Consider the following 24,695-nt stretch of genomic DNA (forward strand, 5'->3'; position numbering starts at 1 on the left):
TTTAAAGTGGATGTGGAATTTGGTGTCACTGGGTGAGTACTCTGAGGCCCTGGTGGTGAGTTGCCAGGGAATTCCACTATTGTAGAGTGGAAGAATGTTGTGTCCAAGTATTTAACTCTTTTAAAATTGGATTTGATTTTTAAAAAGATTAAAAAATGGATTTGATAATCCTAATTGGCATTAAAAGTTGATTGTTGCTTTTTAAAAATTAAGCTGGGAAAGGAGAGCTCTGTTTGCTATATTTTTCTGTTTTTACCCCCCAATATTCTTCATCTGAACTCAAGAAGATAATCTACTCAAAAATAAAAATAATGGGAGGGAAGACGGAGTGATGGCTTAGGGGTTAAGGGTGTGTACTGCTTTTCCAGGCTAAATCACAACCTGTCACTCCAGTTCCAGGGGCTCTGATACCTTCTTATGAACTCAAGGAACACTTGTGCTCACATACAAATTCGATGTACTAGCCAGGCACGGTGGTCCAAGTGCTAGGATCAAAGGTGTGAACCACCACTGCCCAGCAATAAAAATAATTTCTCCAAAAAAATCAGTTGATGCAAACAGAAATTTGAAGTGACAATGCCAACCAGGCATGGTGGTGCTAGTGTACACTCTGGGGCTCAGGGAAAGAGAGCTACCATGTAATACCAGGCTGGTTCCAGGGCTTGGGAACAGGAAGGTTTATAGGGGGGTATAATCTTACTGGCCCCATAGGATAAGCATGGACTTGGGCACGGAATTTAGAGTTGTACCAGCATTAGCGCCTCAGCACTGACTTTGGCCTTACTTTCCTCATGTGTAAAGGAAGAAGATGCTTGACTTACTGTGAGCATCAAATGGTAACACTGTCAGTGCTTATCACATATTAAGGCATTATCAAGCCTATTTGATAAAATCCTGTGAGACATTTTCTTTATGACCAAAAATTGCTTTCCAAATTTGAGACTCTGAGTTGGGGTGTAACTTGCTGTCAGAGTAACTCCCTGTCATGTACATGGGTCTTGGTTTGATCCCCAGTACCACAAAATAAATAAAGTTAGATAAAATAAAATAATAATACAAGCTAGTGAGATGGGTCAGCATATCAGGCCGCTTGCCATTGAGCGTGGCATCCCATTCTGACTGATAACAAACCTGCCACCCCTGAGACTAACTGAAAAGTACTCTTTCTTTGTCCTCTCTCTCTCTCCCCTTCTCCCTCTCTCTTTGAGACAGGGTTTCTCTGCGTAGCCCTGGCTGTCCTGGAACTCACTCTGTAGACCAGGCTGGCCTCGAAGCCATAAAGATCTGCCAGCTCCTGTCTCCCAAGTGCTGGGATTAAAGGCCTGCACCACCGCCGCCCAGCTTTGACCTTCACTTTTATCTGCAGTTATTTTATGAGGAATTTATTCCCATGTCCTAAGTTTTGTTTCTTCAGTTTTTTCTGGGATATCTTTTTCTTCTGAGCAACCTTCTCTTCTGGCTTTGGAACAATTTGTTCTTTTCAGAGTGGATCATCTTGATGTGGCAGGGGGAGTCACGCAGGGCTAATCTGGCCATGACCTCTGTGAGTTTGCTGGTGCATCCCAGGTGCTTTCTTCAGTGGATATGTTCAGTGACTAGAGAATCCTACATCTAAACCCTTAAGTGCAGCATTGCATTCTGCACTTTACGAATGTGTGGCAAAAATTTAGCAAATTCAGCACTCTTGGCCATAAACCCTATGTCCAGCCCCACTGCCCGGGTGCATCTACAGACTCCTTATTATACCACTGGAAGCACATGCATGGCCTCTTTTTCCTTCCTTCCTTCCTTCCTTCCTTCCTTCCTTCCTTCCTTCCTTCCTTCCTCTCTCTCTCCCTCTCTTTCTTTCTCTCTCTCTTTCTTTCTTTCTTTCTTTCTTTCTTTCTTTCTTTCTTTCTTCCTTCCTTCCTCTCTTTCTGGTTTTTGGTTTTTGGAGACAGGGTTTCTCTATGTAACAGCCCTGGCTGTCCTGGAACTCGCTTTGTAGACCAGGCTGGCCTCAAACTCACAGAGATCCACCTGTCTCTGCCTCCCTGAGTGCTGGGATTAAAAACCATCACCTTCTGGCTCACACATAGCTGCTTCTGCTTTTTCTTCTTTTTGGTTTTTCGAGATAGGGTTTCTCTTTGTACCCTTGGCTGTACAAGATGCTCTCTTTCTAGACCAGGCTGGCCTTAAACTCACAGAGATCCACCTGCCTCTCCCTCCAGAGTGCTGGAATCACATGCATGCACCACCTCACCAGGTCATACATAGTTTCTTTAAAGTGACATCTTTCATATATTTGGTGCCTTTCTGGATATGTCTACCCTTGATGGCCTAGGCAGTTTCATGTGTGTGCTTAAAGTGAACATAAAGTTTTGAACCTCCTGATTTTCATCATTTCGGAGGGTTTTCTGGGTCACGAGAGTAGCGAACCATTCTTTACAGGTCACCCCAGGCTGCTTATAGGAAAAGGGGAAAGAACAAAACAAAACTTAGGAAGCAGAAGCAGGCGGATCTCTGTGAGTTCAAGGCCAGCCTGGTCTTCAAAGTGAGTCCAGGACAGCCAAGGCTACACTGAGAAACCCTGTCTCAAAAAACAAAAAACAAACAACAAAAAAAAAAAGAAAATAGAAAATAGAAACACACTTTCCACTTAAAAATACCTTTGATGAAGGGCTGGAGAGTTAGCTCAGGGGTTAAGAGCACTTGTTGCTCTTTGGGAGGATTTAAGTTTAATTCCTAGGACCCACATAGTGGCTTACCACCATCTGTAATTCCAGTTCCAGGGGCCCTGAGACATTTTTCTGACCTCTGCAGGCACCAGACACACATGTGGTACACAGAATACATGCAGGTAAAACGCCCCCACCCGTTAAAAAACAAAACCCAAACCAAAAAGCCTCCCAAACCAAAAAGAGTGAATGGGCCAGAAAAATAGTACACCCCTTTAATCCCAGATCTCTGTGGGTTCAAGGCTGGCCTGGCTGACATAGTGAGGTCCATGATAGCCAAGTCTACATAGATAAGACCCAGGCTCAACAGACAAACAAAAAGTCTTCATTCAGGTTGTGAACAGTAAATGTGAAAGCTTTGATTGCATATTCCAGCGCCCTGGAAATTTCCTAAGATACAAAAGCTTATTTACTGTTTTTGTTTGTTTGTTTTTAAGATATGTTTTATATGTTTGGGTGCTTTGCCTGTATGTATGTTTGAATATCACTTGTGCCTAGTGTCCAAGAAGGTCAGAAGAGGGCATTGGATCTTCTGGAACTAGAGGAACAGGCATTTGTGAGCCACCATGCAGGTGCTGGAACTGAACCTGGGTCTCTCCTCCAGAAGCCCCTCTCCCCCAAGTTGGGGTCTGAACTCAGGGCTCTTTGTATGGACGTACATGCTATAAAACTGAGCTAATACCTTAGCTTCCAGCAAGTCTGTGTTTTACATCCTATAATATTCCCTAATACACCTAATGGGTGCCATAGCCTCTTTAGTACTGCTATGATAAAATACCCGCGATGGGAAATTTTATAGAGAACAGGGCTTTCTTTAATTTTGTGTTTGCTTCTGTCTATGTGTGTGTGTGTGTGTGTGTGTGTGTGTGTGTGTGTGAAGAAAGGTGCAGAGCAAGGTCAGAGGAGGATGCTGGGGGTCCTGCTCTTCTACTCCCTGCCTTGTTCCCTTGGAACAGGGTCTCTCACTGAGCCTGGGGCTAAGCTGGCAGCAAGCTCCAGCAATTCTGTTTCAGCCCCCATCAGCACTGGGGCTTTCAGACGCATGTGGTCACGGCAGGCTTTTTACTCAGGTGCCAGATTCAAGGTCGGGTTTTTAAGCTTACGTTTGAGTTAAATTTTTACAATTCTGTCGGCAGGCAAGTCCATCGTTGATGGGCACGCGGGATAAGGGCCTTTCTTGCGGTGTCACCCGTGGAAACGCAAAAGGTGCAGAGGAAATTATCAGCCGTCAAACTCACAGCCTGGAGGCCTCCCCTAGTCAGCGTTAATCCACTGAGGGTGGAGTCCTTGTGTCTGAAACACCTCCCACTACAGGCCCCACCTCCCAACACTGTCACATTGGCCACCAAGTTCTAAACACGAGCATTTTTGCAGATGCACATAAAAAACGCAAGGGTAGATAACAGTAATTACATTTTGGTTTATAGGGTTTGGCAAACCCTATATATATCTCCAGATATACTTGGAAGCAGATTCCTTGACCTTCTTCACTGAGATAGTGTTTGGGTTGGCGCAGAAATGACAGGTGAGAGAGAGGCGTATGAATAACGGGAACTAGTTTCTTTGGGGGAACGAAGCCTTTGCCCCCTGCATGGCTTGCAGTCGTGGATCCAACGCACTACCTATTCGCTGCTCCAAACTCCGAAGGGTCCCTGATTTCTCTTAACGTCGCTCGAGTCAGGTCTGATTCATTCTGTGTGGAAAGGAGCCAGGGAGGAAAACTGGCAGTTCCAAGGGATGCTTCTCTACAGACAAACCTCCAGCAAACCAGTTAAATCAGGTGGCGCAGGCCTTTAACCCCAGGACGCGGGAGGCAGAGGCAGGTAGATCTCTGAGTTCGAGGCCAGCCTGGTCTACAGAGTGAGCTGCTGGACAGCCAGGGCTACACAGAGTAAACCCTGGCCCTAAAACCCAGAAAACAAAACAAACAAAAAACCCCAACGAGTCAAACCGTCCTTAAATTGTGCTTTGACTAGAGCCAACATGATCTAGCGAAGGAGCCGAGCGCGTGGCGAAGGGTGTGTTTGGGCTCTAGGCTATGCGGGGGACCCGCCGGCAAGGAGCGAGGGAGGAGGGTCGGGGAGAAGGGACTCCCGCGCCGGGTGGCAGCGCCATTGCGGAGCGTGGCCGCAGGGAGCCGAGGGGGCGGGGCTCCGGAAGCGGCCACGCGGCGCGAGGCCTGGAATTTTTTTTTTTTTTTTGCAGCCTCGTAACCGCGGCAGACGAAGAGGGAGGAGCTTCGGCCACGCAAGGCCTGCTGCCCCGCAGCAGAGCCACTACCAGGTTCTCCCACCAACAGACCCCTTTGTGTGCATGCCCCCGCCCCGGAGGCCCCGCAGCCATAGGCGCTGAGAACCCTCATTGGCTCAGCCCGGCGGCCACACCGATTGGCTGTCGGAGTCGCCGGCGCGGGGGGCCGCTTTCCGTTTCTCTCATTGGCCGGCTGAGCTGCCCGTCAGGCAGCCTCGCGGGTTGATTGCTCGGCCGCGCGGAGTCCCTGGAAGCAGTTCCGGGAAACCCCGCGTGCTGCCGGGATCGCGTCTCGGCGCATGAGGGAAAGGGGGGGGAGGGGGTGGCGCGCGCGCCATTTCTAGTCGTTTTCAAAGCGCCTCGCGCTGATTCTCACGGGCCCGGCCGCCGGCCCCCCAGCTCTGCCCTGGTGAGTCTCGCGCTGGCCCGTGGGGGGAGGGGCCGGGGAGTCCCGGTCGCCCCGGGCTCGGCCGGGCCCGGGCTCGGCGCCGTGGCCTTGCAGTTCGGGGTTTGGTGGCGAGGCCCGGGGGGGGGGGGGGGGACGGGCCGGGGGCGGCCTGTGCTCGGGCGGGCCGCGCCGCCGTGGGCTTGAGCCCCGCCGCGGGCGCCTCCCCTCTCCCTCTCCCTCCCTCGCTCGCCCTCCGCGGCCCCTCCGGTGCCCGGCCCCTCGGTCCGCCGTCCTCCGCGCGGCCTGCCGGCCCCGCGGCGGCGTTTTCCCGCCTCCGCCCGCCGCTGCCCGCGGCCGGGCCGGGCGGAGGGTTCCAGGCGCGTCCGCGGCCCCCGCGGCCCCCCAGGCCTGCGGCCGGGCCGGGCCCGCGCCTCGCCCCGCCGGGCCGCGGCTGGGATGTGTCGGTAACCGACTCGCGCCCGAGGGGGTGGGGTGAGCCGAGGGCGGGGTGCAGAGCCGAGGCTTACCTGAGCCGCGAGCAAACTTTGGTGGGGGCCGGAGCCGAGGGGCCGAGGCATGGGGGGGCCGCCCCTGTCCCCGTCCCACCCTGCATGCCTGCAGCCGAGATTTGAAGGAAAAAATGACTACTTGACGCCGCGATCCTTGCTTTCGAGCGGCGCCTGAGCTAGGTAATTCTGAAGAGGTCCTAGGCGCTCCACGTTGGAGAGAGCGCTTCTTTTTCTTACACGGCGGTAACCATGCGGCCAGCATTTCAGGACGAAAGCCCAAGGGGTTCTGGAGAGGTTCAGTCCTTTCTGGTTACCTGTTTGAGATTTTTTTTTTTTTTAAACTCACCTGCCCTGTGGAAGCAGAGTGTAATAAAAGTGTCAGGAATCAGTCGTAGTGATTAAGGGCTTGACGCTGCGGAGCTTTGCGATAACCGTTAGCCTTCGTTGGTTCTTTTAAAGCCCTTCTCTTAACATTTTGCTTAGAGATGGATGTTCACCAAAAGTCAGGGAGGAGCTAGTACTGACTTCCCAAATCACCCAGCGGCCCTTATAAATCTTATTTAAATGACTTTATTTTGTAATTTTATCTTTTTTTTTTTTTTTTTTTTTTGCAAAAAAATGTTTAGGTCAAAGGATTTCAGTCACGTTAGTATATTTGCTGCATCCAGAAATATGGTTTGGCTGTGTGGCATTGTGTTGAATTGACATGAGTTTTAAATGGTCTCGTAACATGAAAGTCTTTTAAATGAGCACTTTGTATTCGGCTTGAAGAGGTTTTTTTAAATTTATTTTTGCCTTGATCTGAAGGTTTTATTTTCTGGAGTCTATTTTACCTTTTTTGTTTTTGTTAAAGTTGACAAATCTGGAAAATTTAAAACAATTTTAATATCGATGATAGTAATAAATATCCGTCAATATCTGTCTTGTGCTTAATACATAACTTGTCGTTTTGCTTCACGCATACTTTAAGAAAACACTCCACCTTAACAGATGTTCATTGAACTTTTGAGTTAATCTGCCTCTCCTGTAACAGTATTCGGAGGTGCAGTGCTGTGAGGGCCTTGTGATAGAGCTGTTGAGTTGTGGTGATGGTCTCACTGTAGTGTTCGGGAGGGAATGGGAAAACACAAACGTGTGTTCATAAAATGATTTTGGATTGTAGACTGCTTCTTCATAGGCCTAGGTTGTAGTACTATGCTCATCTTATGTGCTAATATTTTCTTGTGCCGGTTTTGGAGATTTCCATTTTTGCTAGTTCATCGAGATTCAAGGCTTTCCTGGAGGAACATTTGTCCACTCAGAGTTTAAGTGCAGTTGCGTCTCTTAGACTTTAGAGGGTTAGGGAGCTTTGTGATGATGGGAAGCCATGCAGTTGTTTAGGTCATTCTCAGAGTAACACTTTTCACAGTGCCCTTTCTGCTGTTGCCTCTCCCCCTCTTCTTCTCCTCTCATTAACTTCTACTAAGTGTTAGTGGATGTTCAAATGAAGAGTTATTTTATGTCAGGAAATGGCACCTGGTGCATTTGCATAGTGTTTGATGAGTAGGCAGAAAGTGATGGTTATCTTAGGCTCTAGTACTTTTAGGTATTTTCTTTTTAGCTGGTTATCTTGAGTTCTTTAAAGAAAAGTAGGCGTTTTCTTGAGACCCACCTTCATCATGCCTTTATTTCCGTATGTGCTGCTGTCTGTATCGTGCCACCATTTATCTTCATCATATTCTAATTTCACCACAAACACACACTTAAATTCCCTCACTTTGAGGTAGCATAGACTGGCCTTGTATTCTTTTTCTCTTCTCAGGGAATTGGTCCATTTCAGCATTATATACAGGCTGAACATACAAAATGATTTTGGTGGGTTAATCTGAGAAATCTGACTGAAGTTTATGCCAGTTTGTGTTTGTGAAGTTTTTTGGAAGTTGTCTGTTCTTCAGTAGTTTTTGCAACTTTCTTTCACTGACAAAAATTCAACTCATACTCCTGATTTTTTTTTTTTAAACAAGAAGCAACCTCAACTGTAGCTCACTTATTTTTAAGTAGACTTTAAACAATGGCTTAGCTTTTAAAGTTGGTCATTTTTTCTTTTAAATCTGTGAATGGGAATAGCAAATTAATCTTAGAATGAAATCAATGTGAAAGTTGTGTTTTTTAAGTAAGGTGGAGAGAACCCAAGCCACCAGCTCATTGAACTAGATAACAACATGGATTTATTTCATACCTATGTTGTTTCTGAAGCAGAGCTAGGAAAAATGAAAAGTTCTTAAACCTTGATTAAGTGATGTGTGGGTGTTCATTCTGTTTTAAACCAAGCTTTAGAAATTTATGAGCTGAGGGGCTTTTAGGATTTTGTGGTGGTTTGTTGATCTGCTCCCCAGAACACAACAGTTGCTTTTGTTACTCAGCAATTGTACTTTCAGTAAATTCAAGCACTTTTAACCCAGAGTACATGAAGTTGCTTAAGGATCCAATACTTCCATGTACATTTTCTATAGTTTCACAAGATTATTATTGAAAATTTAGATCAGATGCTCACAGAAGGCATAAAATATTCTGGATAGTTGTTACTAGCAGCATGTGTACAAAATAGTTCAGGTAAATCATGCATTGTCCTACAAACTAGTTATTTCTGGCTTAATGTAATATAGCTCCTGAATTTTTTCCAGCAGCATAATAAAATGGCTAATCAGGTGAATGGTAATGCGGTACAGTTAAAAGAAGAGGAAGAACCCATGGATACTTCCAGTGTAACTCACACAGAACACTACAAGACACTGATAGAGGCAGGCCTCCCACAGAAGGTGGCAGAGAGACTTGATGAAATATTTCAGACAGGTATAATATGCATTTCTTGTTTCTGACTGGTTATGAAAGTGAGGGCAAACCACGTTGAATTTTATAGATTTTTAAGGTTAAATAATGCTTACTGTTTCTGATCTGTGTAGAGCTGAATATTACTTTCCCTTCATTGAAGGCATATTGTGTTTGACTTTATTCCTATTTCACTATTTTGAAGCCTTCTTAGTGTTGAATATGCAGTCTTAGTTGTTTCAGAACAGAACATCAATTTGTCTTAGATTTACTACCAATTAAAAATGTTTGTTTCAGCAGACCAAATTTTGCATTTTCCCCTTAACCAAAATCAGTCATCATTTTGCTTTTACTTTTCTGCTTTTAGCTTTTTAAAAAGTGATTGTTAAATCAGCTAAGGTCTGATTAGGTGGCATTATAAGAGGAATAGTTAGACTATATTATCTGAAATGATAATATATGTCAGACTCTGAGAGTTTGTGGCCTGTCTAGTTTCTAACAGACAGATCTTCACATCTCTCAGTAATTTGGAAGTGTTTGGTTTGTAACAGCTGTTTTTTTTTTTTTTCCTTAATGTGTAAGTCCCATGGTTAAGTGCTTAAGCAAATTTGAACATCTTAATATGGTTGGTTGTAAGTGGTTTGAAGTTTTAAAGAGGGAGAGAAATATTTACCCTTAGGGAATGGTGTTCGTAAGTAAACGTGTCCTCCTTTGGGGCCATGATGGAAACTTCCTTCCTCTGTGTTGTGTGCCTATCCAGTTCAGGAGAGAGAATTGAATTGTTTCCCTTAGAAATATGTCTTAAATATAGTAGACATAGCTGTGCTTTTTTTTTTTTTTCTTAAAATATTTTAAATCTCACAGCTGAGATTTAATTTTAGACACTAAAATTACTTATAAAAATGAATCCTGGGTGATGGTCCCATTTGAAAACCAGTCCTCAGGAACTTTGTGACATTCTGCCCTAGAGAACCGGCAGTGATCTGCTTAGAGATGCTCCCTGTAATAGTGTTTTGTTACTGCTAAGAGGCTGATGATTTGGGTGTAGGATTGGCTTGACAGGATGGATTGATGATTGTACTGAATTGTGGCTTTGGGTGGTGGTATGAAATATTCAAGCAAGGAAACTCCAGTCACTGAGCCATGCTCATTTTGAGCTTTTAAAACATGACATGGCAACATTTTTAACAGCAACTTCACAGGGACTAGAGAGATGGCTCAGCGGTTAACGGTCAAGAGCACTGACTGCTCTTCCGGAGGACCTGGGTTCAATTCTCAGCACCCACATGGCAGCTCAGAACTGTCTGTAACTCCTGTTCCAGGGGATCTGACACCCTCACAGAGATGTACATGCAGTTAAAACACCTATGTGCATAACATAAAAATAAATAAATAAAAACAAAAAAAGAACCCAATAACTTTGCAAGTGGCATTAATTTATTTTTAGTTTATTTACTGTATGCAATAAAGTTCCTTTTGGCTTTACCAAAGTAGAATCACTTTTGGTCTTGGATCATGTGGACTTGGGGAAGGGGGTATTCATCTGTCAAATAGCTCTATTTTACACTGGATCAATTCTGAAAAGGTTCCGTATATATTGAGTTATTTTAACATAGTACATGTTCCGTGTGTGTAGTTAATTAGACCAAATATATGTAGAGTACAGCACATATTTTCTGCATAGTTTAAAATTTTGTAACATGTTTACTCACATTTGAAAGAGATTGTCATTATTGGTAGTGTTGTAGATGCCACAACTTAAGTCTCAGCTTGTTTCTTCAGAAGAGCAAAAAACTGACTTAAAATATAACTTTCAAAATTGATTTACAAGCTGCACTTGCATTTGTAAAATTTAAAATTATGCCTTTCCACATTCTGACTGCAGCAAAGTAGATGCTTGGATATACACTTAATTTATTCTCTGTGCTAAGGAGGGAAAACCTTTGATACTCTCTTGGAGTGGAAAAATTAAGTAAAATTGGTTCTTATATTTTCTCCTACCTCTTCTCTAGTAAACAAGTGTAACAGCTGTAATTGAATGTTTGTCCCTGGGAAAGACAGTGTATTCTTAGCACTCTACTCTAAACCAGAATTTCTTAAATGCCCAGCATGAGCAGCAGACTTTCAGAACTCACTGCTATTCAGGGAGTTGGGAATATATTAGAGTCTTTCCACTAAAGTTTTTTTTTTTTAAGTTAAAATTTATTTTCATAGTTGTTGATATTTTATCTTTGGTTTTTGTATTTGTCCTTGACCTTTTTATATCTTACTTGTGTAGCTATGTATATGCATATAGTTAAAACGTAGTTTGTCAGAGATGGTATTGAATATAACGACTCTGCTAGACCTTACTAGACAGTTTAGCCTACTCCTTTTATTGCAGTAATGTTAACCCTTTTCAATTTAATTTTTAGGGTTGGTAGCTTATGTCGATCTTGATGAAAGAGCAATTGATGCTCTCAGGGAATTTAATGAAGAAGGAGCTCTCTCTGTACTACAGCAGTTCAAGGAAAGTGACTTATCTCATGTTCAGGTAAGGCCAGACCTAGCAAGTGCATCTGAGCAGTTAATGATCTGTAACTGTTGAACTGTGACAGTATTCTTCCCTGTGGGGAAGTGGTCTATTTTGTTTGTGACTATCCTTTGGAAAAACTTAAGGGAAAAAAGATCTTCTGTGCCAAAGAGTTTCAGAAGCATAAACACAAAGCAAAAGTCTTCTCCCACCTTTTTATACAGTAAGTTACTTTAAAAACTTAAAAGGCATGGTTTGGTTGGTTTGGTTATTTTTACTATTAAGGTTTTATATGTTTGAATTGCTTACATTAAAATTGGGGGGGGAGCTTATTTATTTTTGTGTGAGAAATACTGTTAGCCATTTTGGAAAGATAGTCCGGATTTAATTGAATATTAACAAATGGAAGGCCATTTTTCCCCCCCAGTTTAAACGGTAAGCTCCCAGAGGCGCTGTCTTAATGCTATCTGCATCAGCCTCTGACATATCAAAGTATTTATGGAATGAATGGAATGAATAGTTTTGTTAAAATGTTGGTGTTGAAACACCATCATTTAAATTTAATTGTGTATTTGACCCTTCAGAGATTCCTGGTAATTCTTCCTTTGAATTGCTTGCATGTTTTAGAACAAAAGTGCATTTTTATGTGGAGTTATGAAGACCTACAGGCAAAGAGAGAAACAAGGCAGCAAGGTGCAAGAGTCCACCAAAGGGCCAGACGAAGCAAAGATCAAGGTAAAAGCATGATGTGGGGAGTTAACAGTATTTGATGCTCTAATTAGACTGTTCCTTGATCCTTGGTCTTCTGACAGAGAGGGACGTGTTTGTTGCTTCCTTATAAGCATTGTTTATGTTTTTGTTTGGTACAGGGTTCCATTAGCAGCTCAAGCTGGCCTGGAACTTAAACCTAGGCTGGTCCCAAACTCATGGTGATCCTGCTTAAGCCTCCTGAGTGCTGAAGTAAAAGCTTAAGCCTTGGGCTTTTTTTCTCTTGGGGAAAGCGCTTTTGTATTCTAATAGATTTCTTCCTTTTGAATTTTCTCTTACCTTAGTTTATTTATAAAATGGTTTTGGTTGTGCCTGCCTCCCAGAGTTGTGAAGATAAATGAATTCATATGTAAACTATCTGCCTTCCAAGTGATTATTATTATTATTACTTAGATAAACTGCTTTGAAAGATAAATAGGCTTTTCTTACAAGACCTATTTCCATGGATATTGTTAATATTGCAGAGATTCCCTGTACCCACAGCTGGAGAGCTAAACCAGGCCTTCACAGGTGCTCTATGCTGAGCAGATTTAATTTGAATGGTATTGAATTGTAGAGTTGTTTGCACAGGTGGCTTATGTTTAGATATAACTAACTTTGTCAGGTACCTTTATGCTTTTCTCCTCGCCATTTGTAAAACGACTTAGCCCCATTCTTATACAAATCCTAGGCTACTGCATAAAAACTTTGTTTGCTTGACTAATCCTGAATTGGGAGAGAAAGCTTAAAACCCCAGCTCTTAAAGAGGGCAGCTTCCAGAGTACCCCCACTGTTTTGCAGAAGGTCTTTCTTTGTGTATCCCCCCACCTTCACTCCACCTGGTGTCTGTCTTTCTTTCTTTCTTTCTCTCTCTCTCTCTCTCCTTTTCTTTCATTTATTCTATATACAATGTTCTGTTTGCATGTACACCTGCATGCCAGAAGAGGCCACTGGATCTTATAGATAGGTTGCTGGGAATTGAACTCCAGACCTCTGGAAGAGCAGCGAGTGCTCTTAACCTCTGGGCCATCTCTCCAGCCTCCCACCTGGTAGATGGAAGGTCTAAGACATCCATCCCTGTGGAATCCCAGAGCTAACTAAACCTAATAAACATAAATATTGTGTTCTGTGTAGTTAAAAATCTAACATACAAAGCTCTTCTCTTTCTTGGTAGATTACATATTTTGTTTGCGAATAAAAGATATTCTATAAAAATGTTAATTATAGAGTAAGCTCTTTGAGGGCAAGGGTATTTTTTTCCTGTGACTTTTACTAACTAATGTTAATGAGGTTCAAGAAATAATTAACTAATGTTAATAATATTAATAATGTTCAAGAAATAATGTTTCTTTTTTTTTTTTTGAAATCTGAGTATATTTGGTAGTTGCTAAGTTTTTTGTTTTGTTTTGTCTTTGTTTTTGTCTCTATACTGTGAGATTGTTCAGTGGTGTTTTGTTTGTTTGTTTGTTTGAGTTTGTATTAAGAATATGAAACAAGGGTTGGAGAGATGGCTCAGAGGTTAAGAGCACTGGCTTCTCTTCCCAAGATCCTGAATTCAATTCCCAGCAACCACATGGTGGCTCACAACCACCTATAATGAGATCTAGTGCCCTCTTCTGGCCTACAGGCAGAATACTGTATACAGACTAAATGAACAAATCTTTAAAAAAAAATATGAAACAAATAGAATAGTTAAGGACAGTTGCGAGCTGCCATGTGTATCCTAGGACTTCTGTGAGAGCAGCAGGTGCTCTTTATTTCAAAGCCCATTTCTCCAGCCATTCTTTTAAATATTTTACAGTTATTTTTAACTATATGTATATGTGTGTCTGAGTGTAGGTTTGTGCACATGACTATAGTTCCCACCAAGGCCAGAAGAGGGTGTTGGAACCCCTGGACCTGGAGTTACATAATAACACGACATTTCGCATGGTTGCTGTGAACTAAACCAGTGTCCTCTAGAAGAGCAGTAAACTGTTTACAGCCCCTTTCTTTTTCTTTTCTTTCTTTCTTTCTTTCTTTCTTTCTTTTTTTTTTTTTTTTTTTTTTTTTTTTTTTTTTTTTTTTTTTTTTTTGAGGTAGGGGGTTTTTGAGTTTCAGACAGGGTTTCTCTGTGTAGCCTTGACTGACTTAGAATCTCTCTGTAGACCAGACTAGTCTCATCATCAGTGATCTACCTGTCTCTGCATGCCCAGTGGTGGGACTAAAGATGTGTGCCTCCACCATCTGGTACCCCTCATTTTTTTAAAAAAATTTTATTTTATTATTATTTTTTTGTTATTGTGTCTCCTTTAGCCCACACAGCCTAAGCTGACCTTAGATTCCCTGTATATGTATATGTGTGACTTTGAACTCTGAATTGTCTTGCCCCATTGACGAAAGTGCTAGGAGTCTAAGATGATGTTCGTTTTGAGACCGGATCATATGTAGCCCAGGCTGTATATATATCTGACGTTAGCCTTAAACTTTGGATCTCCTGCCTCTGCCTCGCTTGTGCCAAGTTATAAGGCTGTACTACCATATCTGTTTTTTTTTTTTTGTTTTGTTTTGTCTGTTTTTGTCTTTCTGACACAAGGTTTCTCTGTGTAGCCTTGACTGTCCTGGACTTGATTTGTAGACCAGGATGGCCTTGATGTGCCTGCTCTGCCTCCCAGACTGCTGTATTACAGGCATGTGCCACTGTGCCTGGCCCATCCCTGATTTTTGAAGATAGGGTTTCTCTGTGTAGCCCTGGCTGTCCTGGAATTCATTCACTTTGTAGACCAGGCTGGCCTCAGACTCAAAGATCTGCCTGCATCCGTTTCCTGAGTATTGGGATTAAAGTCATGTACCACTACTGCTTGGCCCTTTGCTTGGTTTTCATGTGATAATGGGGATAGAACCTAGGGACTCAACGCATGCTAGACAAATAACCTTTATCAACTGAGCTATATTTCCAGCTGTTCCTTTTGAAATCTAATTAGAAAATACATTTCATAAGATATTATTGTACCTTTTAGAAAAGCTTAATGCACTGATTTATGTGTGTGTTTGTATTTTCAAGTATAACATTCTGATTCTCTTTAGGCCTTGCTTGAGAGGACTGGTTACACTTTGGATGTGACCACAGGACAGAGGAAGTATGGTGGTCCTCCACCAGACAGTGTGTACTCGGGTGTGCAGCCTGGAATTGGGACAGAGGTAAGTGCTCTTAGCCCTTTGCCGAAAATGTTTCTAATTTATTAACTACATTATCTAGTGATGATCTTGGTCAAGTACTTGATTCCTTTCAAAGTGTGGCTAGTATTATATTGGTGATAGCTATGTGTGTTTTGTGTCATTATTAGCAAAGATAGCTAATCTTGGTATAGATACTGTAATACTTTTTAAAGCAAAGAAATACAATTCTTAGAGCTTACAGCTAAAGGGAGGAACAGTTGTTTTTTTCTGTTTTTAATTTTGCAGGTGTTTTTTTTTTTTTTTTTTCCTTTAGATACTAGGGATCGAGTTTGGGGCCTCGAGCATGTTCTGAGCATGTTCTGCCATTGTTTTATGCTCCTGATCTCAATCTTTCGTTTGAAATAATATCTTGGTATGTAGTCCAGACTGCCTTTCCACTTGCAAGCCTCCCTTCTTCGCAGTGTAGGGATATGGGCAGTTGCCACTCCTGTTTATTCATTTTAAGACAGAATCTTATATGTAGCCTTCCTAGCCTAAAGTGATCTATGTAGACTAGGCTTGTTGTGCCATGTGTGGATCCAATTTTGTTTTGTCATGTCCGCACTTTTGTTGTTGTTGTTGTTCTTGTTTTTGGAGACAGGCTTTCTCTCTGTAGTCCTAGCTGTCCTGGAACTCTTTCTGTAGATCAGGCTGGCCTTGAACCCACAGATTGGCCTGCCCCTGCCTTCTTGTTTCGCTACCACTTGGCATGCCTTTGATTTTGTTTTGTTTGTTTGTTTGTTTGTTTGTTTGTTTGTTTTTGAGATGGTATAGCTCAGGCTTTCCTAGAACTAGCTAACTTACAATCTTTTTGCTCATACCCACTGGAGTGCTGGGATGACAGTTTACTGCACATCAGGGTTTATGCAGTGCTAAGCATCCAAATCCCAGAGTTCCTGTGTGCTCGGTAAGCACCCTACTCATTGTGTCCCTCCCAAGTCCTACAGCCCTATTCTCTCCAAGGGCTTGCTTGTCATTGTAGCATTCTTGGATCTTTTAAATGGAGAGACTAGGTGATAAAAAGTAACCTATAGCAGGGACTTTCTGATTTCATGTTTCCAGTGGCTATTTTTAGTACCTAGCATAGTGCCAGAAACACAGTGTACAGTATTTGATGAAAGATTAAAAAAAAAAAAAAAAACAACTCTGAAATTGTGGCCTTTTCATAACAAATTTAAACTGCTTGAATGATACAGGATTTTTTTTTTTAATTGGATCTCATTTGGGTTGAGAGTGTGTGTGTGATATAGGATGTATGTGAGTATGGGCATGTGGAGGATAGAGGTCAGAGGACTGCTTTTGGCAGCCTGTTCAAGCCACTGTCCATTCTGGGGACTGAACTTAGATCATCAGCCGTGTGACAAGTGCTTTAACGCTCTGAAACATGTTGCTGGATCTCACATAGTCCAGCCTGGACATGAACTTGCTGTATAGCCTCTCATGTGCTGGGATTACAGGCTTGTGCTGCCTTCCCATGTTTGTAGGGGTCTCTTAGACAGCATAATGGGGTGAGGATGATAAGGGTACCTTCTTAGGTAGTTATGGGGTATGCTTAAGGGGTATTATTATTATTAGACATTAGAGTTAAATGTTTAGGTTGTTGTTAGAGTTACAAGAAAAAAAATTTACTCAGACTTCCATTTGAACAATTTTTAAGGAGATAGTGATGTCTTTAGACTATAAATTGTATGCTCATAAAAGCTAAAAAAAAAAAAAAAAGCAAAGATATTTTTGTGTTTGTAAATAGATAAGCAAAGATGATTAGTTAGCATTACTGTAAAGAAAAAAAATGTGCATGTGTATCTATTTGATGTATAGGTGTGTGTGGAGATTAGATTGCACAACTTTGTGAAATTGGTTGTTTCTTTTCACCTTTCTGTGGGTTTGAGGATTGAGTTAGGTCATCAGGTTTATGGGAAAGTATCCTTTACTTGCTGAGCCATCTCCTTGGTCCTGGAAGCAATTATTTTATGTGTATAGGTAATTTTGCCTCCCTGTATATCTGTGTACCACTTGCATATCTGCTGCCTGCAAAGGCTAGAAGAGTGCATTGGATCCCCTGGAACTGGAGATGTAGATGGTAGTGAACCGCCATGTGGAACCTAGGCCCTCTGGAAGACCATGTCTCCAGCCCCATATTCAATTTCTTTTGTTTGTTTTTTCAAGACAGGGTTTCTCTGTGTAGCCTTTACCAGGCTGTCCTTGAACTCAGAGATCTGCCTGTCTCTGCCTCCTGAGTGGTGGGATTACAGGCGTGCTCCACTGCACCCGGCTTCTGCTAGTTTTAATATTGTTCTTTTACTTGCTGTTTGAGGCACAGGTCTCATGTACCGTCAGGCGGTCTTTAGATTTACGGTGTGGTTGAGATGGTTCACCACTTGTGGCTGAGAGTTTGTTCTTCTTAGCATTAGATTTTTTTCTTATAAACACACATAAAAGATAAATGGAATTAAGTGTATATTCCTTGTTATTAAGGTATCCTGAAACACCCAGAGGGCAACCCAGTTTAAAAGCTGCTGAGATTTGTTCCTAGGACTGAGGTCAGACTGTACAACTGCCTGTAACTCCAACCCTGGGGGGTCTGATGGCCTCTGCAGGCACTTACACTTGTGTGCTTAGCCACATAAAACATAATTTAAAAAAAAAACAACAAAAACTAGGGAAGTTGCTCAGTGATTAAGAACACTTGCTGCTCTTGCACAGGGCCTGGGTTCTGCTCCCAGCACCTACATTGAGTGTAACTCCACTTAGGGGATCCAGCACAGCTTTTTGGCCTTCACATATATAGACAAGTAGGCACGTACGTACGTACGTACATACATACATACATACATACATACATAAAAACAAATTAAAAAATAATGAGTGTTACTTTTAGATAGTACCTAGATTCTCCTGTCTGATCTGATTATACTGTCTGTATTCTCCAATTAGAATTGTTTGACTGCTTTGGGAAGCAGATTTTGTACTTGCTAATATACATATGGTATCTACAAGGTCATAAGCTGCCTACTTATTATTTGGGAGAGGGTGGATTTTGCTGCACTGCCCTGCTTGGTCTTCAACTCCTGGACTCAAATGATCTTCCCACCTCTTCCTCTTGAGTAGCTTACATTCAATACTTTTCAGCCTTCCTAATGCTGTGACTTTTATTTGTTTGTTTTGTTTTTATGTGTATGGAGTGCTCTATCTGCATATACACCTGCATGCCAGAAGAGGGCATCAGATCCCAGTATAGACAGTTGTGAGCCACCATGTGGTTGCTGGGAATTGAACTCAGGACCTCTGGAAGAGCAGACAGTGCCCTTAACCACTGAGCCATCTCTTCAGCATGCTGTGATTTTTTTTTTTTTTTTAAATATAGTTCCTCATCTTGTGGTGACCATAATATTATTTTTGTTCCTCCTTCAAAACTGTAATTTTGTTGCTGAAATTATAATGTGGCTGTCTGATAAACAACTCCTGATATGCTATATGAAAGGGTCATGATAAACAGTTTGACAACTGCTATATTAGTTGGATATTTTGCAGAAAGAATCGAATAAAATGGTGGATCATTTTTAATTTTGTTAATGAAGTTTTCAAAGAGCTTGTGGGTTTAAAGAGACTTTGAAAGCCCTGCAATATGTATGGGGAGAAAATGTTGTTTTATAAAATAATGAACTTAGAGGTAGGGAGTTGGCTCATGCCGAGCACAAGTTGCACAAGTTAAGCTTTTACTAATAAAGTATAAATTGCTTATTTTCTTAATCTTTTCTGTAGACTGTTTGATTAACCAACTCCTAAATTATTTTTGAAATGAGCACTCTTTAGTTTAGCTTAGTGAAACTTGTCTGGTTCTAAAAATACTGACACAAATATTAGAGAAATAGTATAAATACCTGATGCAGCTGAGTTATATATATATTGATATATACATATTATAGTGTCACTGAGCTTTTTGCTTTGTATGTTTTTCTGATGGGTAGGAAAAAATCAAGAATCATGACAGATAAAATTATTAAACATCCTAGTAATGGAAACTTACTTTGACTTTATAGAAACTTACTCCCCCCATGCAGTGATCTCCATAGATATTCCATGTATGTTAAAATCAGACCACATTCTCTACCTTTAGCTATACTATAATTTTGAAATTCACAAAATAATAAATTCATATAAAAATGCTCTAAGCATAGGTTAGGGATATAGCTCTGATAGTATATTTGGCTATTGTGTGTGAGGTTCTAGATTTAATCCCTAGTCTCCTGTTTTTCCCCAAATGGTTTATAGTCTGAGCATTTAACTCATTTGGTGCCATGCTTGCCTCAATGCTTGTGACTTTGTGTTTGATGAAGAAACTCGTTCAGAGTAACTAAAAGTATAAATCTGAGCCCAGTGTAACTTAGTACCTCTTATCACCCTTACAACTCTCATCTACTAGGTTAAGCCACCATTGTAGCTTGCCAGGATTGTCTTGTTAACCCTGGCTGACCCTGGGCCTGTTCACATAATACATTTTCTACCCAGTTATCTATATGCTTCCCTTAAAATGTAAGTCATACCTAGTCATTTTTTGCCCAGCACATCTTGAAAATAGGTTTAAAATCCTAAGCATGGATTAATTTGGCACTATTTTCTGACTTTACACCACTGTTCACTAGAATGGACAGCTCTAGCCTTCTGGCTGTGTTTTTTGTTTATTTGTTTTTGTTTTTTTGAGACAGAGTTACTCTTTGTAGTCCTGGTCCTGGAGCTCCTTATTGTCCTCGAATGCACTGAGTGTTCTTTTGTTCTTAATATGTCAAGTATATCGCCTCTGACAGACTAATCTTTCAATTTGGAGTGCTTTTTCATCAGATTGTTTTACCCACTTTTGTCCTTAGGTGTCAGCTCAAACTTACTTTTTGGAAGATCTTCCTAATTAAAAGCACAACTGTGTCAGATAATCTTTTCCTGTTTTTTGTTTGCTTGTTAATTTTTAAAAAATGGTTTAAACATCTTTTATTGGTATTTATATCTTTCTCTTTAAGTGTATGAGTGCCCAGTCAGTGAATGTATTTCTAGGCTCTAGAGATAGAATAGTGATAACTAAGGTACAGTGTATGGTAGGTGTGTGTTTGGGATAGTCTCACCTTGTAGGCCAGGCTGGCCTTAAGCTGCTCGGTCTACCTGACTTAGAGTAGTGTTGTGTGGGATATAGTAGGAGTCACAAGAATACTTTTAAGTTTTACTTGATGGCAGAGAGACTTACAGAGGTGTTCAGCCTTTGGTGTTAGGATATCATCTACAAATATTTTAGGCTGCATTCATGGCTCTATGCAACCAGTAGGAACTAAGATTTTTAACATAGCATAGCTTTTTTGGAGTCCAGTAATTTTATTTATTTTTTATATAGGGTGTCACTATGTAGCCTTGGCTGATTTGGAGCTAGATTATTTAGACCAGGTTGGCCTTAAACTTACAGAGATCCACTTGCCTCTGCCTCTGCCTGCTGAGCAGGATTAAAGGCATGCACCACTATGCCTGACCATTAATAATTTTTTTACTTTATTTGCAGTGCTAGGGATTGAAGCCAGGATCTTATTCATTCGAAGACGACACTCTACCACTGAACTACATACCCAGTGCCAGAAATACCTTCCACTTGTTTCAGAATGCTTTTGTTACTTTTATTAGTTGTCTATGGCTTGGGTCATTGTTCAGAATTTAAAATATTGATATAGATGAGTTTTCATTAGAAAACTTCTTTTGTGTAAATATTAGTTTACTGTTAAATATTTTGTGGCTTATAAATGCTTTTTGAAATAGGCACATCTTTAAACATAGCACTCAGAAGGCAGAGGTACGCAGATCTCAGAATTTGAGGCCAGCCCTGTCTACAAAGAAATTTCCACAACAGCTGGGGGTACACTGAAAAAACAAACAAACAAAACAAACAAAAAGTTGATGTTGGAGAAACTTGGAATTTTTGTGTAAATGCTGATTTTTACTTTACTGTTTTTATTATCTTATAACAACCCTGTTTTGTAGTTTCAATTTTTCTTGTTTGTCATTAAATACCATGACTTCCTTAAATGGTAAAAAAAAAAAAAAAATTATGAAAAAGTACTTTTTTCATACCTTAAAATTATATGTGCTAGCTAAGCATTTTATGTATGCAACTTAGGAAAGAGGCTGAAGCAGGAGGGTATCTAAGCACAGCAGTTAGACTGACCTGGGGCAACATAGTGATGCCTCATTTTTAAACAACTTCCATATAAAGGAATAGACTGAAGACAAGAGTTTTTGAAAGCTATTAAGGTTGTTTCCTTTAAATTATGAAGATTTTAATATTAAGAAAACTCGATGAAAGCCAGGTCAATTTTCTTCTTAAATTATTGTTAGATAAAAATGATGAGTACCACATTTCCATGAAGGCACAGATTAGCTTTTTCTTTATTCTTTCCTTTCCTTTAAACAATATCTCACTGTAGTCCTGGCCTTGGTGCTTACTGGCTGTAACAGAGATCTACGAGAAAAGGCAATTTAAAAGAAAAAATTATTTTAAATCTGAAGTTGTTGGTAGAGTTTTGTGCAGCTACCAGTTTCTGTCTTATTTCAGTGTAGACTGTAATTCTTTGTTGATGTCCCTACGACTGTTTTATGTTTATTTTGTTTTTTTAGACAGGGTCATACCATGTAATCTTGGCAAGGCCGAAACTACCTGTGTGGACCAGTTTGGCCTTGAACTCATACATCCACCTGCCTCTGCCTCCCAAGTGCCCGTGTTACCTCACCTACCTGATTTTATTAAAGTTAATATAAACCAACTGCCAGATTCAAACTGTCCTCATTCTACCTTTATCTCCTAACAAAAGGTAGGAAGTCTGACTCTGGCTCTAAAATGAAGTGCTGATGTTGGATTCTAACAAGGAAGTTTTATTTTAGGTCTTTGTAGGTAAAATCCCAAGAGACTTATATGAAGATGAGTTGGTGCCCCTTTTTGAGAAGGCTGGTCCTATCTGGGATCTACGCCTCATGATGGATCCACTCTCTGGTCAGAACAGAGGATATGCATTTATCACCTTCTGTGGAAAGGAAGCTGCCCAGGAAGCAGTTAAACTGGTATGTGATAAAATCCAATGTCCAAGAACTTGCTATTTGAGAGAATAAACTTCAGTTCAAAAACATTTGCAGTTAACATAGTTTCATTTTCTTTAGTCACTGCTTTTAATAACTTTATATTAACTGAGTTGCTATATAACCTTTGCTTTTATTTTTTTCTGGTTATAATTGTAAGTTAACAGATTGGTTAGCACAAAAACTCAGCAGCTTTTTAGTATCAAACAAATTCAGGTTTTTTGTTTGTTTGTTTGTTTGTTTGTTTGTTTTTAAATAATGTCAGTTCTTGTCAAGCCTTAGGGTTAGTACTAAAATATAATGGAGGTTGAAATGGTTCTGCAGAACATAACTGGAGGATAATGACCTTTTTAGGACTTGGTTTAGAAAAAAGTGTAAGAGTTTTATTTTCACAATGCAACTGTACAATTAAAATTTGTATTCTAAATCTCTCTCCTTTTCTGCTACATAATAATAGCTTTCATTTTTCTCCAGGGCTTTTTACCACCTTGTTCTTGTTAGAGCAGCAGTAAGTTTTTTGTAGGTGGCCTGTATTCTTACTGTATGAAGGTGACTCTCAGTGCGTTAAAGTAACAGTGCCATTGTTTTTGGCAGATTCTTGCCAGACATCTAAGGGAGAATGCAATGTGGTATAGCAGTTCTTGCCCTTTTATTTAGCACAGCTGTATCTGCCAAATGTTTGTGTTTCATTAGTGAGTTCTGAATTAGTCCTTTCCCAGCTTGGTTCAGGTTTCAGTTTTTCTGATGGACTTTTTTTTTTTTTCTTCCAACTTGTTTATTCAATATTAAGAAAATTTCAAGGCTATATTTTCTCGGTTTTGACAATGTATGGTTGACTTTTTAAATCATGTCTTTTAGTAAGTTAATGGTAAGTAATATTAAAGCATAAACTGAAATTTAATAAAGTATTCATAACTATGTGAGTTCAAATAAAACCTTTTTTTTTGTCTTTATAAAGTTTTGAAAGTGTTTTGATAGTTTGTAGCTTTATTCAGAATTGTGGTTTGTATACACTGTGAAACTCCTGTAAGTTTCTTTGACATTCATTAAACCTAATTGTTCCTTTTTACATGTTATTGTTTTGGCTGTTGCTTTTCTATATCTAATTTCATCCTCAAGGACTCTGAATAAACAGTTCAAATATTCTGAAATTCCCTGGAAAAGAATTTTCAGGTAGATAAAATTGAAATATGAAGCAGTGATGGTGCACTCGTTTATTTAATTCCAGTATTTGGTGGAGAGAGGGGTCCAGGTAAATCTCTTGAGTTCAAGGCAAATCTGGTCTACACAGTGAGTTCCAGGACTGCCAGGGCCACACAGAGAAACCCTGTCTTGAAAAACTAAAAAAAGAAAAAGAGAGAAAGAAAGAAATATTCAGTGTTAAAATGAATAGCCTTGAGCCCTTTTTTTATATAGATGAACAGTAGAGGTTACAAAACCAAGCTATAACTGGAGATTGTAACAAATTTAAAATATACACTCATGTTTAAACAAGCTTGAGGGACCTTGGTGAGTGTTTGACCTTAAATTGTTTGGCTTTTAAGATTACTATCAGTTGTCCTCAGTCTGGGATGGTTTGGGGGTCTCTGGTTCTTTTCTTCCTGCAGTGTGACAGCTATGAAATTCGCCCTGGTAAACACCTGGGAGTGTGCATTTCTGTGGCAAACAACAGACTTTTTGTTGGATCCATTCCAAAGAATAAGACTAAAGAAAACATTCTGGAAGAGTTCAGTAAAGTCACAGGTAAAACAAAAATGCATTTAGAAGTTGGTTTGTGGGAATCTGTTGCATTATTTATAAGTGTTCTTCCCAAAGGAGATATATAGTAAATAAGAATTGAAGTCTCTTATATCTGAGTTGCTTCTTTCTTCTTTAGTAGTGGTTGGACTAAACATTTCTACATAATCTTGATTTTATGGAGTTTCCTTTCTCTTTGTCTTAATCAAAGAGCCTTTTTTTCTCTAGCCTTCAAGTGAAAGCTTTTTTCTCTGATAACTTTAGGATTAGGGAGAAAGGAGTTCTCATTTCTTTCTGTTGACCTATCTGTGTAATTTTTCAGAGATTCTAATTGAATCCATGCAATTGATTGAGAAGTAGATTTTATATCACAGGTTCACATACTTAAGTATATGTAACTGGAGTCATGCAAGGGGGCGCATGCTTGTATTCCTGGCACTTGGAGGTTATGAGTTTGTCAAGCATAGCTAACTCAAGGACAGTCTGGGATGCATGAGACTCTATTTCAAAACAGACTCTATGTATAATAAAAAAGGAATTGAATAAAACCATATTTTGATTTATTACAAATGTTCCTTGTACTTTCCATTCAGTTTCACTTTTTATGTGAGTGCTGGGGATGTGAACTTAGGTTCTCTGCTTTCACAGCAAGCATTCTTATCTACTGAGCCATTTCTCTAGGCAGCTTTTTTTTTTTTTTTTTTTTTTTTTTTTTTTTTTTTTTTTTT

At 40.5% G+C, this 24,695-nt stretch overlaps 1 protein-coding gene across 3 annotated transcripts in view; it reads left to right on the forward strand.

The window, feature by feature from the left end:
- The first annotated feature begins 5,241 nt into the window (after positions 1-5,241).
- Positions 5,242-24,695, forward strand: part of Hnrnpr (heterogeneous nuclear ribonucleoprotein R) — a 32,695-nt gene continuing 13,241 nt past the window's right edge. Inside the window, exons 1-7 of one of the 3 annotated variants that reach the window (XM_055611325.1) lie at positions 5,242-5,376; positions 8,528-8,696; positions 11,087-11,205; positions 11,812-11,919; positions 14,998-15,111; positions 22,039-22,215; positions 23,838-23,973. In XM_055611325.1, coding sequence (XP_055467300.1) covers positions 8,540-8,696; positions 11,087-11,205; positions 11,812-11,919; positions 14,998-15,111; positions 22,039-22,215; positions 23,838-23,973 — 811 coding nt within the window. In that variant the 5' untranslated portion in view covers positions 5,242-5,376; positions 8,528-8,539. The remainder of the gene's footprint in view (positions 5,377-8,527; positions 8,697-11,086; positions 11,206-11,811; positions 11,920-14,997; positions 15,112-22,038; positions 22,216-23,837; positions 23,974-24,695) is intronic. The other 2 variants (XM_055611323.1, XM_055611324.1) reach the window with 2 other exon arrangements.

Source organism: Psammomys obesus, unplaced genomic scaffold (genome assembly GCF_907164565.1).
Source record: "Psammomys obesus unplaced genomic scaffold, mPsaObe1.curated_primary_1811, whole genome shotgun sequence".
NCBI classification, from domain to species: Eukaryota; Metazoa; Chordata; class Mammalia; order Rodentia; family Muridae; genus Psammomys; species Psammomys obesus.